This window comes from Papio anubis, chromosome 6, assembly GCF_008728515.1.
Source record: "Papio anubis isolate 15944 chromosome 6, Panubis1.0, whole genome shotgun sequence".
In the NCBI taxonomy this organism is placed as follows: Eukaryota; Metazoa; Chordata; class Mammalia; order Primates; family Cercopithecidae; genus Papio; species Papio anubis.
In genome coordinates this window covers 137791444-137812012 of record NC_044981.1, presented here as the reverse complement: position 1 = coordinate 137812012, position 20569 = coordinate 137791444, and the positions used below count along the sequence as shown (strand labels likewise).

The window sequence follows — 20569 nt, the reverse complement described above, 5'->3', positions numbered from 1 at the left end:
GATCAGCAACTTAGCTCAACAATTACTTTGAAATGATTTTTTAAATGAAAAAGTCAATCATAGAAGCAACTGAATTTGTAAGTTGTGTACTTTTTGGCAGAAAAATGAAGTTCTGAGGGTAGAGAGGAAAGCTATGCTTCATCGAGGCATAATTAGATCTTGTGGAGCTGCTCTGGGGATCTGGACCTAGGGAGGAGGAGGATATCAGGTTCATTATGAATACAAGTCTTTGTTCAAGTCTTTTGCTTGCAATACCCACTTTAGACACTTTGTTGAGAAGCCTTTACTTTCTGGGAGGGGAGTGTTGTAGAAAGGGCTCCTTGAGTAGGAGGAAGCATCAGAGCCAGAGGAGCCAAGGCCAACATTCCCTCCCCATTCTCTGTCCTGGCTCATAGGCCAGGAAGATCCTGTTCCCACAGAAGCAAGGCTTGGCCTTCCTGCTTTGGCCTCTCCACAGGCTGAAGACACAGCTCTGAGCTTCAGCTTACCCTCTCCCCACTTTGTCCACTTTGAGCTCTGAGTTCTAACCTCCTGATAGTGTTTGTCTATAACAGCTCAGAATAATATTAAAGACTTTCAGGTGCTTTTACAAGACACACCCCCAAGTTAATTTCATTTCAAAATAAAAGAGCAGCACATTCCTCTGGTACAACCAAAAATGATTTCAGTAAGCACAGTGCCTCAAATCTTTAGCTGGGTCTGTCTGTGGCCACTGAGTGGCTGCACATACCAGAGTACACGGACCAAAGTTAGCATTAACAGATAATGGACTGACTCCACATATTATTATGGCCTGAAATTCTGGCTCATGACTAGTTCATGCTAACTGCAGGGTCCAAATGTCATATTCTGCAGAGTGGGGTAAGCCAACTGAGTCTAAGCTAAAGCTTCACTCCATCACGGTGATAATGCTAGTTTAAATTCAGGCACAATATCTGTAACAGACCAATTTCTATAAAATGCCTTGATTTTTATTTTTCTGGGCTCTAGGATTACTGGGGTATACATACATACATACACTAATATATGTTGGTTTTTGTACATTCTCTATTTTCTAAATGTCAACAGTGAGCATGATATTACGTTTATAATCAAGAAAAAAAGTATTGGTTTTAAATGGATGCCACATGAATATAAAGAACTAGAAGTGTTTTCAGAAATTCCTGTCTCATTTGGCCACAGTAATATACTTCCAGCACATTTCCTTCCTGAGAGTTTTTGAGCCTGACTTCTGGAAAGAACACCAGACTCTTTGTTACTGTGTTCAAGTTACTAGGATTCATGTTTTGCACCAGCCTCCATGCTTCCTGGCTCTTATTGCTGGGTTCTTCAGAGATGAAGAAGTACCACATGCTGCCAAAGGTAGCATCCTGACTTCCAGCGGCACATGAACACAGCTGTCTGCCCCAGGCCCGGTGAAAAGCAGAGGAAGTGGATCTTTGTCATTTTTTTCTTCACATTTCTCTTTCTCCACGTCAGGCCACCTCTGCTTTATGCTCGTTCTGTTTTTCAAACAACTTTCCTTACCCTTTTACAAGTCTGCATGCAGATGTGTGGACACAGGAACTCGAGTTCTTTGATATCACATATGCATTCGGATTCTACCTTCAATGCTAGGATGTAATTTTAACAAGGACACACAGAAAGCCGTCTCTGCAGTCGCACTGCTGGCCTTAGGGAGAACTGAGGCATCCTCTGCCCCAAATCTCCACAGAGATTCTTTACGGGCCCCTGGTCACAAACAACTCCTCTTTCTGTCTGAAGAAAGATCCTACCGGGTCTATTAGCTCCTTGGGTACTGAAGATACCTCGGAGACCAGCCTATTAGATGACGGCCTTGGAGTCAGGCACTCAGTTGTGGTCATGATCCAAAGCAAGACCTGTGTGTACAAGGACTTCTGACCCCTGACTGCTTTGCTGAAAAGAGGTCTTCAGTGTGCCAGGTGTCCAGTCTCCTCTTTGTTTCCTTCCTCTCCCTACTTTCCTCATCTCCTCTGTGAAATAAATAATTCAAAATAAAAGCTGTTGGAACTTTAAATTATTTTGAGTCTTAAAGGAATGTGATTATGGGACCTGAGTCACATAACAGGCAGCTGTAACCTAGGCAGCTGTAACCAGTTTCTCTGATTATAGACTAGCCTTTTCGTTACCTACATTGTTTTGTAAAATGCTATAAAAGACTAAAGGGCACCAGAGAAGACCTCTTTTATTATAGATTAACCTCCCTCTTAATTCTCTTACACAAACACCTTAGATTGTTTAAGATGGAATGTTAAACATATACTTTTAAATTGGAAAAGAAAAATTAAACAAGCTCTAACTAATCAAATTGCTGTAACTCATAAACCAGCAATATATGGAAAATGCTGTAATCCTATTAAATTTCTTTGTTTTTTGCCTATGTACATAAGACTTCAACTTTTCAGCTTCATAGCACTAGCCACATTCCTTCAGAGTCTGTGTTTCCCAGATGTCTATCCTTAGCTTTTCCCTTGAATTAACTCTTAAACTGGATTCTGATCCACTTTATTATTTCAGGTTGACACCTCCTACAGCTTTCTGGCTATGCTGGATTCCTTCCTCCCATTTCTCTTTCTCTTCCCTCCCCTCTGTCTTATCCTGCATTATCTTGTTGATAATATTCCCATGAGATTGCCCTTAGACTTCAACCAATCTCATAGCTCCATTCTCCCACACAGCCAACGTATTTTTGTCTGCTTACCAAGTGCTGGCAAGACGAAGACTTCCTCTTTTGGTAGGAGATGTAAAATAAGCCAGTAGTGTCCAAAAGGCTTACATCTTGGACAAATTCGGCATTTTAAAAGAGGAATCTCTTGGCCAGCCGTGGTGGCTCACGCCTGTAATCCAAGCACTTTGGGAGGCCGAGGTGGGGGGTCACCAGAGGTCAGGAGTTCGAGACCAGCCTGGCCAGCATGGAGAAACCCTGTCTCTACTAAAAATACAAAAATTAGTCAGGCATGGTGGCACGCACCTATAATCCCAGCTACTCGGGAGGCTGAGGCACGAGAATTGCTTGAACCCAGGAGGCAAAGGTTGTAGTGAGTCAAGATTGTACCACTGCACTCCAGCTAGGCAACAGAGGAAGACTCCATTTCAAAAAAAAAAGAGGAATCTCTTTTAACATAACTTGATCTTTAATTTATTGTTGTGGTCATGCATTATGTATCTTTTTTAAAGTTCGTCAAATATGAGGCCAGTATCACCTCTGATCTGGTGCACTCATTCATGCATAAAAGGAAGGTAATTAATATTTATAATTAACTTGAGTTATTTTATATTTTAAGCAAACATTTATATTTGTAAATGTCAAAAGTAGAATATGCTTTTTTTTTTTTTTTTTTTTACAAATCTTGTCAATAAATAAAGAAGTAATCTTCTGTTTCAGATATTTATTCTCATTAGTCTTATTACCAGACACCTTTTCTGAGGTCTTTACACATCTGTTTTTTTTTTTCTCTCTCTCTCTTTAAACACACTTGCCCAAAATTCTGTGCCACTATCATCCCACTCCCACTTTAATTTCACTAAGCTGCATTTTATGTTTAGTATTTCCATAATGTTTCTTGCCTTTTGAAAAGGATAAAGTTTTGGCATTAGTACTGTAAATTTGTGATTATATAACAATCAAGTACTGCCAATGTCCCTGAGATAAGATGACTTAAGAGAAATAGGCATTAATAGAAATAGGAAAAATACCAGACAGCATTATCAAGCAAGTAAAGCCTATTTTCATGCTCTCTCAATCTCTCCTTTGGCTCTTTCCTCTTCCTTTCGTCTGTGCAGTCCCCACGAACACACAGTGCCCTCAAGCTAACTGTGTCTTACACTTGCAAAGAAGTGCCTTAGGCTCTGGGCCTCTCTCTCTCTCTCTCTTTCTCTCTCTCTCTCTCTCTCTGCTCCTTCCTGAAGACCTTAACAGAACTTAACTCTTTCTGGACTGAGCTAGTGGACAGCTAATGTGTTCATAACCATAATATCTTATTGTTATGCCCCTCTCAGACAGTATCTGCATTTTAATCTTGGGTCTCTTAGCCAAAGGCAGGAGGAGTAGCCCAGAGAGGCAGGCCTTGAAGCCACGTGCACATGAGACCAAATGTGGTGACTCCTAAGCAACACACTGATGATGTCTAGTTTATGAAAGTATTTTTCCTTCTGGGTTGCAGTTAGAAATTTTATGTAATCTAGGAGATAAAACAGAAAAACAAATTTTATAAATTTCATACTGAAGCTAATTCAGTAGCTAATTCAGACTAGTTAGTTCACTTTTTTGCATTTTTCTTTAGATAAATTTGTATAATGTACACTTACCCATTTTAAAGCGACCAGTTCAGTGGCATTTAGTACACTCACAATGTTGTGTTGTGTAACCACCACATCTGAAAGGAAACTGGTACTCATTAAGCACTGCTTCCATTTCCCGCTCCCCAGTCTCTGGCAGCCACTAGTCTTCATTCTGTCTCTATGGGCTTACCTATTCTTGATATTTCATATAAATGAAATCATACAATATGTGACCTTTTGTGTCTGGCTTCTTTCACTTAGCCTGATGTTTTTGAGGTTCATCCATTGTAGCATGTTTTAGTACTTCATTTTTTTTATGGCTGAATAATATTCCATTTTATTTATCTACTACGATTTGTTCATTCACCTCTTGATGCACATTTGGGCTGTAGTCACCTTTGGTCTATTGTGAATAGTGCTGCTATGAACACGTGTGTTCATGTATTTGTTTGAGTACCTGTTCTCAATTCTTTGGGGTATATACCTAAGAGTGGAATTGCTGAGTCCTGGGGAAATTAATTCTGTGTTTAACTTTCTGAGAAACTGCGTGACTGTTTTCCACAGTGGTGGAACTATTTTACATTCCTACCAGTAATGTACAGAGGTTCCAATGCCTCCACATCTTTGTCAACACTTGTTATTTTCCTGTTAATTCATATTTAAATAATCAAGCTTAAATATCTAATCTTGGGCATAAATATTCATCCTACAAGGAGATCTTCTAGGGAGTCAAGAAACCAAAGAACTAGACCCTTAATTTGGAATGAAGAAATAATTATTCAAAATTAAAAGGAAAAGATATATTAAATACTTTCATTTATTAACGTGATTTACTTGCACTTCATCTCATTCCAAATTGGATGTGGCTTACAGAAGCACTTATAATATAGAGTTTCCATACTACTTGTATCAGAATATCTCAGGATGCTTTTGCTAAATAACATAAGTAGTCTGGCTCCACCAAATCTAAGGCCTTGAACTCTCAGGGCATTAAAAGGCAGCAGATGCCTGGGAATCTGCATTTTAACTACGCTCTCTTATTTAAACTGAAGTTGAGAACCACTGAGATAACTAGACCGAACGATCTCAGTCAAGTAAAGGATTGAAGTTCAGCAGCAGCAGCCTGTAAGGTATTTGTAATTAAAGACCTCATTGTGGCAGGACTCTTAGCTCTGTACAAAGAGAGGTGGTTGGTCCTTTGGAACCTTACAAGTTAATGTAATTAAAGAGTGTCTGTTTTTCCAACTTTAGGGATTTGCTTAATAGAGTTTTTGGCATGTATTTAGATCTCTGATAAATATTGCACTGAAATGGTTAGAATTTTATTATAGAACCTGAGAATACATCCAACTTAAATAGCTGACTTCATGTCTTCTTATTAGAGGTCTCTTCCCCATGTGTGCCTTTCAAAGTGTGCCTGAATTTTTAAATTATTAAATGTGGGACTTTATATTTCTTTTTTTTTTTAGAATGATTTTTGTTAATTGGTCACTTTAATGTTTCTATCGCTTTTTGGGGATCAAGATTTTATTAAAAATTTAATGGTAGCTCTGAATCCTTTACTCTCTCCCCACCTCCAGATAACAAATGAATAATCCACAGCCCCCCGTGATTTTCAATACACTTACGGGGCTCCATGGCTATGAGGTTGAGAATATTAAGGTGTTCAAGCTTCTTTCTCCTTGTGTACATCTGTAATTTATTTCAGCAAGTTAAAATTTTTTCCCATTTTTTTTTTTTACACAGTGGAAAATACTGTAACACTCAATATACCAAAAACAAACAAACAAACAAACAAAAAACAAAAACAAACAAACAAAAAAACAGACTCTCAGTAATTTCAGTCACTCTAAATGAAAGAAAGCAGAAACGGCCTTTTTAATAGAGAATAAAAGGCTGACACGAACCCCAAACATTTTCTGTGGTAAAAGAGCAAGAGATACAACCATGAGAAATATTGGGCAGTAGATTAAATGCAGGAGGACAAATTGAAAAAGATGAAAAAGAGAAATATGACATGATAACAAAAGAATAGAAGGGCTTAATTTTAAAATAACAGTGTATTCTCATTTAATGGAGAGACTAAAAGCATCATTCTCTTTGGTGGTCCCTAAATATACTCCTTTTACAGTCATCAGTGTATGTGTGTACACTGAAGACTCTTGCTCATCAAGGAAAGACAGGGTTCTGTTGATTATACTATGTTTATAGAATATGTAATTCACTTTAGATTTTAGAAAGGTGTCCATGTACATATGAAAAATGTTCCATGAACATAAAGAAATGGATAATGTTAAATTGCCAGGACATTTTGCTGATATTAAAAACCCCAAGATATTTCTACTTCTTACTGTGGATGCTTAAGATGCTTGTGCTTCAGTATTTCTGCTTGGTTTGCTTACATGATTATTTGTATATATAAAGGTTCACAGAACCATTTCTGTCTGTCTGTTCACTACTGGGGCTAGTAAAAGACTGGGGGTTTTATTATATGTTTTGTTTTTGCAAAGGCAGATGCCCTTCTTGAGGTGCTTTCCTAGGAGTTCTGACTCTGGAGATCCAAGGAACGCATTTGCAAGATGACTGACAGGCTGACAGGGTTGGTGTGATACAGCTTGTGGTCCAAAGTAGAGTGACACTTTACATGTAAATGAGCCACAATTGCTCCTTTTTTAAAAAATTCAGTGAGAAATCTACTAAAGTGACAGACTTTTATTACCTCCATGCATGTGGGATACTAAGGTAGTTCTAACGATTCTTTTCTGGCTTAACAAGGAAAAGTCATAAAATTTGTTTTCTGTTTTTCAGAAAACAAAGATGTAAATGTAAGCACTGTTATCAAAGCAATATATTATAAAGTATGAGAACTAAGGAAAATCAAAGACTTTGTGATTTATTCAGATTTATTTTCACAGGATAGAACAGCACTTTCCAAAATCTGAGTACTTTACAGAGCTCTCATGTTAGAAATTGAATTTGCAAGAGCAATTTTATAGTGCTGAAGAGATCTACTTTTCTGTAGCACAGGGGAAAGAGGAAATATGTCCATACGAAGCCTTGTACATGAATGTTCATAGCAGCTTTCTTTGCATTAGCCAAACCTAAATGCCCTTTCAACAGGCAAACAAACAACACACTGTGGTATATCCATACAATGGAATACTACTCTGCAAAAAAAGGGGAAGAACCATTGATAATACAGCAACATAGATGAATGTAAAATAACTATCTGCAAAGTCAAGCAAAAATGAGTATATATGCTATGATTCAATTTATGTAAAATTCTAGGAAATATCTGCAAACTAAACCCTAGGGAAAGAAAGTAAGTCAGTGGCTGTCTGGTGAGAGTGAACTGGGGGAGAGGAAAGAAGAGGGAGGGAGGAATGACAAAAAGCAACTAAAAGGTGATGAATATATTCACTACTTTGATTGTGATAATGGCTTCATGGGTAGATACATATGTTAGAACTTACGAATTATACATGTACAATTTAAATGTCTGCAGCTTATTGTATGACAGTTACAGGTCAATAAAACTGTTAAAAAGAAAAATCAACACAAATCACTCCTTTACATACATCCTCTATTCCCTTGTTCCTCCCTTTCTTAAGGCATTAGCTTGGCAAAACCCCATTGTCTGCCAATTCCATTCCTGCACCAATGCAACTGTGTGTGGTTGGCAAAAAAATAAACTACATTGAGGCCAGGCATGGTGGCTCACGTCTGTAATCCCAAAACTTTCGGAGGCCAAGACAGGAGAATCCCTTGAGGCCAAGAGTTTGAGACCAGCCTGGTCAACACAGGGAGACCCTGCCTCTTTAAAATAAATAAATAAAGTGATGCTTGAGAAGAAGTTATATAAAATAAGGGTACAGTAGAAAACCAATTTTTGTTCAAAAATTATGTCTGTATACAACTTATAGAAAGAACATTTGGAAGTTTAGAAACCAAAAAATAAGCAGTGGCTATTTCCTAGTAGGATACAGGTGATTTTTATTTTCTTGTTTATGTTTTTCTGTACAATCTGACTTTTTTTTAAAACAAGCAGCATTGATTACTTCTATAATCATTAAAATGAAAAATTCTGTTTCTACTTTGAGATATTAGACTATCATCTGTAGGGAGTGTGTTTGGCAAACCCACACGTGGGGTTGTATAAACAGGAGGGTCAGAGGCTGCTTTGGAACACCCAGAGCTTCTGTTTAAGTATCCTTTTTTGCTGGTCTGACATTTTTCCCCACCATTTCCCCTCCACCTCATAGCTAGAAGACGAAATTACAACACTACGACAAGTTTTGTCAGCGAAAGAAAGGCATCTAGTTGAGATAAAACAAAAACTCGGCATGAACCTGATGAATGAATTAAAACAGAACTTCAGCAAAAGCTGGCATGACATGCAGACTACCACTGCGTAAGTATCATATGAACAGTGTTTTATTAACTCAGCCTGCTGGCTCCTCACTCTGTTGTGTTTTGTTTCATTTTTCCTACAAGGCTGATTTGGTGCATGAAGCTAGGGAAAAAACCATGCTTTCTCTAAAAGCAAAGCAAAGAAATGTGAATAATCATTAAGTAAGTTGCACGTGAAGCAGATTCTATGAAGCAGCTTCATGAAATAAAACTTTATTCACTGAGACTCTGTTTTCACTCAGACTTCTTTCATTAGGTTTTATTGTTTGAATGTTTTTCTCTTTATATTTTTAAACATTTGTCAGATATATTTTTTTTAAACTTCTTCTCGTAAAAACTATAAATGAGAAGGTGTTTTCTCCTCAGCACACTTGACACTCATTACGTATGTCTTCCAAAACTGGTTGGCAGTTTCAATACTGACTTGTTGGCAGTTGATTTACAAAGAAAACCTTGTACTTCTCGTCTTTTGTTTTGCACTTTTCATTCTCACTATTCTAGGGAGTATTTAGAGTTGGGTTTAGACCAGTAGAAATTGTTTTGGCCCTGTAATCCCAGCACTTTGGGAAGCTGAGGTGGGTGGATCACGAGATCAGGAGATCAAGACCATCCTGGCCAACATGGTGAAACCCTGTCTCTACTAAAAAATACAAAAAAATAGCTGGATGTGGTGGAACTCCCCTGTAATCCCAGCTACTCGGGAGGCTGAGGCAGGCAAATCACTTGAACCTAGGAGGCAGAGGTTGCAATGAACCGAGATGGCACCACTGCACTCCACCCTGGCGACAGAGGAAGACTGTCTCAAAAGAAAAAAAAAAGAAGAAATGGATTTTGCTTTGCCATTATCATCCTGTCTTATGTTAGGCAAGGTACAGAATAATCTCGATTATTCTACAATCACACTTTTTTTTATTATTCTTAAGTTGTATGAAACATTTAATGATGATGGTACTTTTCTAATGTTGTAAAGTATTTTACCTGCCAGGGGGTCTTGTACCAAAGAAGAGTACTCCACATATGAGATGTAATTTTTCTTCTTTTTGTGTATTGGGGGTTAGGGGCTGGTGAGGAAATCATAGAGGCTTTATCCCTAGCCCTAACTTTAGTCCCAAATTTCACCATTAAGAAATTGTCTTCGGGTTATGCATTTTCTTCTCTACTATCACACTTTGGAAGGTAAAGATATTGCATTCCTAATAACTAAGTTGGAGTCAATTTTTCTTTCTTTCTCCTAGGCATAGAGAGACCTGATGGTAGGAAGAGGTACCAGTGATTGACAGCAATTATTTCAGTTTTGCCAGCAGCCAACTTTGCCTGCTGGTTCCTAAGAACTAAAGTGTAAGACTTTTTGCTGCTATGTGAAGATGTCCTTTGTATGAGGAATTGGGTCTAAAATGAGCATGACATCTCCCCAACTTCCTTAGTTTCCATAAGAATGAGAATGTTTCTCTCCCTCTAAATATGGCCTAGCAGTCCTATTGGGCTCTATGCTTGTGTACCCTAAGGACTCAACCAGATAGGTTCAGGGCACAGCCCAGAGTCAGGCAGGATGGAGCCAGGGAGCTTGTCAGTTTATCTCCAGAAATTAACCAACCTTCCCCAACCTAATGATGACAATTACAGGAAAAAATAAGAAATCACGCACTGATGTGCAGCAATTTAAAAGATAAATTGCAACACCATATGAACAAGCTCCTGAAAGGATAACAGGATTTTAGACATTAAATTAAATAAGTTTATCTGTCAGTAGTTTTGCACTCTGGCCTAAGGGCTTCATATTACATTGGTCTGAACTTCCCTGTGGTGTATAAGTACCAGGAAGGCCTTCCTGCATGGCCTTCCTAATCACATTGCACAGGTAAACTACCCAAATGGAAGGCAGAGCAATGCTGGCAGTTCTGTTGCTGAAGTAAAGAGGTGCCTGGCAGGGAGGTGGGAATGTCTGAGCAGAGGGAGTGTCAAGTTTGTGCAAGGTCTGCTAGGGGAAGGGAGGGGAGAGACTCATATTCCTTCCTGGGACTGGAAATAGAGCTGGCAAGTTCAAGGAAGGCTTCTAGCCTTTTCCCACAGGGGATAATGTCTACTTTGTGTTTTTCCCTGTTTGAAAAACTAATAGGTTTTATAGCCAGGTAGTCTACTTAATGTAAAGCATTTTGTTGGATGAATAGCCCAGATTTATTCCCTGGGGTTATGGAGTTTAGAGTCTAGTTAGAAAGACAGAGTTTGAGTTTTGTTGTTGTTGTTGTTGTTTGTTTATTCAACAAAATCATGGACACGGGGGATAGAAAGGATTTGGAGAACAGATCAACAGTGGTTTGCAGGTGGATGATGAAGGAAATAGGACCAAGTGTGATGTCTAGGCCTTTGACTTGGGCTACTGAGTGTTGGAACTGTTTACGAGCATTGTGGTTAGGCTCATGGTTGCTTGGGTTGAAATCTAGGCCTTGCTGCATTCATGAAGTGAGATCATCTTAATACCGATCCCATAGGTAGTGAAGATTCAGTAAGTTAACATTTGTAAAGCCTGCAGGAGAGCATCTGACTCTTTGCAAGCATGCAGTGATTATTTGCTGCTGTGAGAAAGATTGAGAAACAAGTCTGGAGGAGAGGCCCAATAATTCGTTTTGGCTCCATAAAGTCTGAAATGCCCGATAGATAAACAGATTTATAGACTGAGAGGACAACTCAGTGGAAAAGTTTAACGCAGAGATGGACACTTGGGACTCATCTGCATATAGATAACTTTGAAAACTAGATGACTAGATGAGATTTCCTTGGAGATTACTTAATAAATACAAATGGTCATGAACTCACTAACCTTTAGGAGTGAAGTGAACTTTCCTTTGTAGGGAAGAACCAATCCCCATCTTTAGGAGGAGGCATAAGTCTATCAACCTTATAATTTGGAGAAAGGGTCTGTCTCCAACCTTTTCTTCTTGGTTGCTGAGGGAAGGCAGCAGATCTTAATCACATATTTGGAGGAGCAATAAGATCTGTATCCCTCTGAATTAATTAAACCCCTGCTCTTAGTGCTGTTCATGATACCCATTCCAGGACAAAACCTACACCTCATATGATGAAAAATTTGACTTGAAGAAATGATGAACTATGATCAGGTTAGGTTGGGTAGAATTAGATTTCAAAGCAGTAAAAAAAATTTTAGCTGTCAGAGGATGTGTGTGATTCCCAGAGGCAATACTTTGCATACTGATTAAGCAATCATGACCTATTTAGTTTGATTTATAATGAAAAGAAAATCTATGGTATGTTAATGAAAGATCTTGGCATATTTCAGTCTGCAGTAAGATTCAAACCGAAATAGGCCTTGATAAGCAGGAATAATTACACAGCAGACTGAAATTATCTCCTTTACAGAAAGATTCCAGGAATACAGGAACAGGTCAAGGGATCATCGGTATCCAGGGTTTCTTGTTGCTGTCGTTCTTGTCATAGATTTTACTTGCCTAGATTTGTATCTAAGAACACACAAAAAAGTCCTCCCCATTTTTTGATTTTCTGCTGCCTTTTTATGTTGTCATTAGACTTCAAGGAGACATGAGAGAGGTGGGTGACTTTGGGGTAAAGGAGGAGAAATCCAGCCTCTTCTGTAGGCAGAAGTAGAATCAGGAAATGCAATTTTATGGTGGGCTATTCAAAGCAGTGGGCTTCATTTATTCAACAAGTGTTCTGCTTTCTAACCCATGAAATCCCCCCACTAATAAACCCCTCTGAATTGTGCCACAATCTAAATGGTAAGTCGACAGAGGGCAGAGGTTTTGGAAAGGAATTTAAACTATTCTATCTTTTTGAAAGCTTAATAACTTTATCTTATATAAAGAGGACTAAAAGCCTCACATTCAGCATTTTAAAAATGCACAGTTCTCAAAAATTGAAGGTTAGTTTATGATTTATTTACTCTTTGATTTTGTGCTTCTAAGGCTTCCAGGCCATTATGGTCAAGAATTCTTATTATCTCTTTTTATGAGGGAGCCTGATTGTAGCGCTATTGAGTTCAGGAGTGCCAGTGAAGATTAAAGACCTAATTTTAAAAGATGTACATACCCAGTCTCTCACATGGTTGTTCATTCTTTTTACCTTCAGGCTTTCATCTTATTACACAAGGCAGGAAGTAGATTCTTTTTTTCTACATTCAAGTAGTAAATTTATGTTCTGATAACATATTTAGGGAGCCTTTGGAATAAAATAATCCTAAATGAATTTTTTTGTATCTTTGGTGAAATGTGCATATTCAACCATTAAAGGAATACTCTCTTTTAAATCTCATAAGAGGAAATATATTCGTGGTATAAAATACCTTCTTCTAAAAGGATGAACTTTTTATTTCTTCTAGTTGTATGTAGAAAAATGCTTTAAGTCAAAACAATTTAGAAAACAACATGCTTTCTCCTTTTGATTATTAACACTGATGTTCAAATTAGTAAAACATGTCAAGTGGATTTTGCATGAAAAGTCAACAGAATGCTTTTTATTTGGCTTGCAGAGACCCTTACCTCACACTACTGAAGATCCCCGGTTGGCGTGCTGGCCAAACAGCTAACCTGTCCTTGCCAATAAATGCTATCCATTCCAGCTAAATTGAGTCTCTGAAAAGTAAAGCCCACTTTCCTGTTGACTTTCTTTGAAAAACAGGAAGTTTATGTGTACTCAAAACCAAACATCTCTCAGTAAACAGTCTTAAATGCCTTAATGCATATGAAGTGCTCTATAAACATTAGCTGCCACTGCTTTCAAAAACGTGAGCTGCTATTGCCACTGCTGCCAAAGAAAGGCAAATGTTTAACTATGAAAGTAATGTCAGCTAGTGTTCAGCCCTAGACCAGATTTGACCCTTTCAGAAGTGCAGGTCCCTACAGTGGTGTTGTTTGCTGGAATGGCTTTAGAACACACAAGGGCAAATTTCTCAATTTCTCTTCACTTACCTAAAAGCTTCAGTTGTTCTCTTGAGTTAGAAGTTTCACACTGGAAACTCCTGATTCTGCTCCTGTAGCTGAAGTGAGGACAGGCACACAACACAGACTCAAAGCATAGACTTTCAACGTTTCTGCCACCTAATGCACAACTGACAGCAACTCAAATATATCTTACACATTCATGCTTTTACTTAAGGAAAACGTATTGTTCTTCTGCTTTATCAATTGTGTAAGTCAGCAATGGTGAACCTATATTTAGCTTAAAGTAAGAGAGCTAGGCCGGGCGCGGTGGCTCAAGCCTGTAATCCCAGCACTTTGGGAGGCCGAGACGGGTGGATCACGAGGTCAGGAGATCGAGACCATCCTGGTGAACATGGTGAAACCCCGTCTCTACTAAAAAAAAAATACAAAAAACTAGCCGGGCGAGGTGGCGGCGCCTGTAGTCCCAGCTACTCGGGAGGCTGAGGCAGGAGAATGGCGTGAACCCGGGAGGCGGAGCTTGCAGTGAGCTGAGATCCGGCCACTGCAACTCCAGCCCGGGAGACAGAGCGAGACTCCGTCTCAAAAAAAAAAAAAAGTAAGAGAGCTAGCAATCTGAAATGCTAAATACTATTTGTATTTAAATTAGAAGATTGTCAAGTCAATCAGGGTATTAGTATTTAAGTTGTTTTTCATTATTTGAATATTATAGCACATACTTCTATATGATAGTGTTGAAAAACAATCTTAAGTATTAAAAATGTGCCACATTCCATGGCATAATAAAATGCAATACATCATCGAGGGCTGTGGCTCACACCTATAATCCTAGCCCTTCAGGAGGCCAAGGTGAGAGAATTGCTTGAGCTCACGAGTTCAAGATCAGCCTGGGCAGCATGGTGAAACCCTGTCTTTACAAAAAATGCAAAAAATTAGCCAGGTATGGTGGCATGTGCCTGTAGTCCCAGCTACTTAGGGGGCTGAAGTGGGAGGATTGCTTAAGCCCAGGAGATGGAGACTGCAGTGAGCCGTGTTCACACCACTGCACTACAGCCTGGGTGACCAAGTGATACCCTGTCTACAAAAAAAATAAAATAAAACAATAATAATAATAATAATAATAAAGCACCAACTTCTTTGGGCTGATAGGAGGGTTTTTTTTTTTCCAAGACTCAGACTCCTAACTTCTGGATGGGGATCTACATTACTCAGGCAATTTTAAGATCAAGTTCAGGCCGGGCGCGGTGGCTCAAGCCTGTAATCCCAGCACTTTGGGAGGCCGAGACGGGCGGATCACGAGGTCGGGAGATCGAGACCATCCTGGCTAACACGGTGAAACCCCGTCTCTACTAAAAATACAGAAAACTAGCCGGGCGAGGTGGCGGGCGCCTGTAGTCCCAGCTACTCGGGAGGCTGAGGCAGGAGAATGGCGTAAACCCAGGAGGCGGAGCTTGCAGTGAGCTGAGATCCGGCCACCGCACTCCAGCCCGGGCGACACAGCAAGACTCCATCTCAAAAAAAAAAAAAAAAAAAAAAAAAAAGATCAAGTTCAATCAGGATGCAGCATAACGTTACAGGGCCTGTGCAATACATAACTCCTGAGGCACTATTTGCTTAGACCAGGCTTGTCCAATATCTGGGCTTCCTTGGGCCACACATAAAATACACTAAAGATAGCTGATGAACTAAAAAGAAAAAAAAGTTGCAAAAAAAAAAAAATCTCATAATGATTTAAGAAAGTTGATGAATTTGTGTTGGGCTGCATTCAAAGCTGTCCTGGGCCACATGCGACCTACAGGCCACAGGTGGGACAAGCTTGGCTTAGGCTATAGTGTGAGTGGTGCTCCTCGGTGCTTTTAAGTCTTGGAGCCCAATGGCCTATTTCTCTTGGGGTCTCTGGTTACCGTGTTCTTGGAAATCGTTTCCCTACGTATAACCCTTTCTCACTGTTTACCCTTTTGAAATTTCTTTCAATTGTTGATTTCCAAGTAATGTATATAAAATAACTGTTTTCAAGAAATGTGATGGTTAGCTGGGCTCAGTGGTGCTTGCCTATAATTCCAGCTGCTGGGGAGGCTGAGGAAGAACGTTTTCCAGAGTCTAGGAATTTGAGGTCAGCTTGGATAACATAGTGAGATCCCAAGTCTATACATATATATAAAAGGAATATGATGTTTAGCTTACGGAAGAGGTATAAAAATGTGGGGAAAAAAATGTGCATTTTAGCATTCTTGAAATGCAATATTGTTTCTCTCTCTGAACACTGGTGCTATAGAAAGCTGACCCAACTCACCTTTAAATGTCTATCATCTTCAAGGCAACAAGATATTTTAATGGAAAGCAGGCACCCTGGACGAGGCCCTAGACTTTCCTGTGTCACTAAGAGTCACATAACTCTTTTGGGCCTCAGTTTCATCATCTGTAATCTGAAGGAATTCGGCTCCAATGCCCTTCAGATTAAACATTAAATAATTACTGGAAATAAGGAGTCCTAAAATCTTTAACACTGCATTAAAGTACCTGTATAGCTGAATTTTAACTATAAAATTTCACATAGAAATAGACTTGCATTTTTCTTGGGGGGGACATAAATAATATTAATCCACACTAAAGTAATCAGATCACTGCACAGGCTCACCTCCCATTTTGCTGTAGAAATGTGTTTAAAACACAACGTAGCTATCACCTATTTTCAATATATACTTCTCTCTAGCTAGCTATATTTAAATTATGCATTAAATTCAGATTGTCACACACACAGAAAAAAAGTGTCTTAAAAATCATATCTTAATTCAAAACATTCTCAAATATATAAAGTTAAACTACAGGGAAAAGCTTAAAACAAAATTAAATATTGGGTCTAATTGTAAGAATTATTGAAGAAATGTGGGACCAACACAAGAATGAATTCTCTAACTAGTAGCCAGTCCCAACTTCATGCAAAAGCCACAGATATTGCAGACTATTTATTTACTTTTCCCTTGAGTCACCTTTCAGGCCACACAGAGTCAGTGGCAGGTGGTTGCTCAATAGACTTTCTTCCTTTCCTCCACCCTTCCCTGGTTTCCTTTTTACCCTTATCACTCCCTTCTCCCTAGGGCTCAGTCCATTTTGTAGGCACTAAGTGGCCAAGGCCCCAGGGACCTCTGGCCTTGATTGGACAGAAAGAGGTTGTTTTTACAGTCTTCCCAAGGGTGCAGGCTTAAGTCTTTTTAATTCTTCAAAATGGGACATTTAAAATATAGCACAACCCTTTTCGTGCCATATTTTATGGCATCACAAAGCTGAACAGCTAGGGCAGAGGCACTAAGGTAGGAGGTCTTGATTTTAGATAACCTGATGACTGTGTGCCTAGGTGATGATCTTTTTGTGAATAATTTCACAGGAGTTCTTTGAGCTTCTTGTATTTGGTTGTCTAGATCTCTAGCAAGGCCAGGGCAGTTTTCCCCAATTATTTCTTCAACTACGTTTTCCAAACTAAAATTTTTCTTCTTCCTCAGAAACAGCAATTATTCTTAGGTTTGGCCATTTAACATAATCTCAAATTTCTTGGAGGCTTTGTTCATTTTTTTTTGTTTGTCTTTGTTGGATTGTGTTAATTTGAAAGCCTTGTCTTTGACCTCTGAAGTTCTTTTTTCTACTTGTTCTAGTCTATTGTTGAAACTTTCCACTGCATTTTTTATTTCCCTAAGCAAATCTTTCATTTCCGGAAGTTATGATTGTTTTTTCCTTATGAAAATTTTTTTTATTGATGTCCTGTGTTTTTTTGTGTGTTTCTTTAAATTAGTTTTCAGCCAACTTACCTTTCTCTGGTATGTCCTTGAGTAGCACAGTAATCAGCCTTCTGAATTCTTTATCTGGCAATTCAGAGAATTCTTCTTGGTTTGGATCCATTCCTTGGGAGCTAGTGTGACCTTTCATGGGTGTTGTAGAACCCTGATTTGTTGTATTACTAGAATTCCTTTTCTGGTTTCTTCTCATTTGGATAGGCTATTTCTTAAAATTGTTCTTGAATTTATTTTTGCTTGAATTGTTTTTTAAACTTAAATTTATTTTTTGCCTCTTAAGGATTAGACTTTAATGTTTATTTTAGCCTAATTTAATTCTTGGTGCTTGTAGGGGTGAAGACTCTGTATGAGATCCTTAGTTACAGAAAGTTTTTTTGTGAGCTGGCTTTCCCTTATGCTGTTTGTAGTCCTTACATTCTTGGTGTGTGGGCGAGTTTACTGCCTCTTATGGAGTTGGAATGGCAGGTATCTCTTGAAGCTTATCTCGTTCTCTCATGGTGTACCCTTTATTTATTTATTTAACTTTTTTCCGACTGTTTTATTTACTGAGTTGATGATTTAGGCTTTAGGCCACTAGGAGAGGTATCCCTGGTTAGGCACTGGTTGTGGCTAAGGCAGGTGGGTAGATGTAATACCTGATGGTGGACTGAGGTCCCAGCCTTGATGAAGGTGGCTGGAGGAACTCTCAATTAGATGTGCTGAGGTTTTATCAGGGTGAAGAGTGGGAGCTACCTCAGCTCTCCTACTAGGTCAGCAGGAAAGCTACTCACCGCATAGCCTCATTCCTGTCCCAGTGTTCTGGCTATTCAGATCAGACAGGCGCCTCTTTTCATCTATGGAAATGTTGACGTTCCAAGTAGGGAGGAATTGTGACTCTTATGCAGGCCAGAATCTGGGGTGTGTTCCTCCTGTGGGGTTGCACTCACCCTGGATTCTTCCAGAAAGGCTGTCTATAGGTGCCTCCATTCCTCTGGGGGAAGTCCAGCTGTGTCTACAGTAGAGTGCCGGGGGGAACAAGGACCCCTTCTTCAAGTCCCTACAATCACAGAGGCTGCCTGACATTTGGGGTAGAGGTGCAGACTTTCCCTACTGCGCCCAGCACTGCAATTGTGTCTCTGCTATGAGAAACTTCCCACCAGTGGAAAGATCTGGAACTCAGGGCCTGTTGTTCACATTCTTTTGTTCCATAGGGTGATACTTTGATGTAGTGCTCACCCCCTTCCCTTAGAAATGGGACATCCTGAGAGCTGGGCTGCAGTGATTGTTATTTCTCTTCTTAGTCTAACCACCCAGCAGGACTACCAGGCTCCAGGCTGGTGCTGGCAAATGTCTGCAAAGAGTCCTGTGATATGACCAGTTTTCAGGTCTCCCAGCTGTGGATACCAGTACTTGCTCTGGTGGAGGTGGCAAGGGAGTGAAGTAGACTCTGTGAGAATCCTTGGTTGTAGATAGGTTTAATGTGCCAGCTTTCTCAGATGCTGGTTATGCTAGCAGTGAAGTTGTCATGTGGACAGACTCAGGACCTCTGCTTAGCCAGGATATTACAGGCAGCAGTATTAGCTGTTCTTTTCTTCTTCCTGGGATCAGGGTTATTCTGTCATGAGTTGCAGTAATGGCCTGAGTTGGTCCGCCTCCAGCCAGAAGGTGGTGTTTTCAAGAAGGCACCAGCTGCAGTAGTAACAGTGGGATTTAAGCTTGCCCTAAATTGTCCAAGAGAGGTATTCTGGTTTCTCAGGAGATAGGTGAGTCCATAAAGCCCTCAAGAGTTTATATCTTCTCTACCAGGGCAGGTAGAGAAATACCATCAAGTGGGGGCAGGGATAGACTCTCCTTGGACGGGTCAGACTCTCCTTGGGTGGGGCTTGCTGCAGCCACTGTTGGGGGTTGGGAGGTGTGGTTCTCAGGCCAATGAGGTTACCTTCCAAAGGGGATTATGGCTGCCTCTGCTGCGTCATATAGTTCATCAGGGCAGTGGCAGATACCTGGTAGCAAAAGGCCTCACCCAGCTCCCACGCAGTTGGCGAGGCCAGTCTCACTCCTGCAGTGCTCTGCTAACAGAGCTGAGTTTCCATCCAGGCAGTCTGCGCACACTGAACTCAGACCTGCCCCAGGCCATAGGCTTCCCTGCTGAGAAAGCAAGCACAGCTTTCAGGCCGCACCCCTCCCTGTCTGCCCACAGTGTTGGTAGCTCCTGCACTCTTATCTGCAGCAGTTTCCAGTCACCCCCCAGATTCTGCTTAAGAAAGTTCATGCCCAGTGGAAATTATTATAAAATTCAGTTGGAAACTTCTTTCCCCCCATGACCCCTCCCTAATTCCACTGGCTGCCTTCCTTGAGGCGCTCTGTGAGATAGTTATATACATTCCCTGGGCTCAAGCTAGAGACTGGAGTGCCTATAAGGCCTTTCCCATTGCTGCTACTGCTGTATTTCGCCCAGATACCTAAATCCATGCCAGCTCTAAGTTAGGTTAAATCCTTCTCCTGTGATCTGGATTTTCAGATTCCCTAGTGGAGACGTGGGTTCAGAGGCAGGTTTTCTCCTCTCACACTTTAGGAACTCAGTTTTTCACCTGTCTCTCAGAATTTGCAGTAGTGTGCCACTCCTTTCAAAGGATCTGTGAATTCTTTTGGTGTTCCTGTTAAGTTCCTATGGTGCTTCTTGGAGCAAAAGTTCATGATGTGAGTCTCCACACACTGTTCTGTCTGAGCAAGTGCAAGATGCACGTTAGCCTGTCTGCCATCTTCCTCTTGTCTCCTTGATGATATTATTTGATTTCATGTATACACTGCCTGAAATTCTATGGTTTCATGTAGTCAAAAAATGTTTTTCCAAAATTAAAACCCAACATCATGTAGCAAAATGTAAACATGAAATTTAATTTGAATCAGCTGATATTTTTTGGACCGTCACAGAAAAAAATAAATTAAGCAAACTTCCTTAAAGCTGTTCATTTCTTTCATCTTGTCTCATTTGCTGTTTGACCCAGTGCCATCTGGCATCCACATTCCTTGTTCTCCTCACACAGTCCTCTCCAGAGACACAAATTACCCCCTAGTCACCAGATTCTTCTTTGACCTTATTCCCCTCGGTCTTTTCATTTTTGATAGGAAATGTCTGTTTAGTAAATGAACATTTGGTTTTGTGATCTAGTTAATGTA

At 39.9% G+C, this 20569-nt stretch overlaps 1 protein-coding gene across 6 annotated transcripts in view; it reads left to right on the top strand.

Annotated features, from left to right (window-relative positions):
• Positions 1 to 20569, top strand: part of TPD52L1 (TPD52 like 1) — a 104476-nt gene that overhangs the window by 68784 nt on the left and 15123 nt on the right. For all 6 annotated transcript variants that reach the window (XM_017958356.2, XM_009206169.3, XM_009206171.3 and 3 more), the window contains exon 3: positions 8565 to 8713. In XM_017958356.2, the coding sequence (XP_017813845.1) occupies positions 8565 to 8713 (149 nt within the window). The remainder of the gene's footprint in view (positions 1 to 8564; positions 8714 to 20569) is intronic.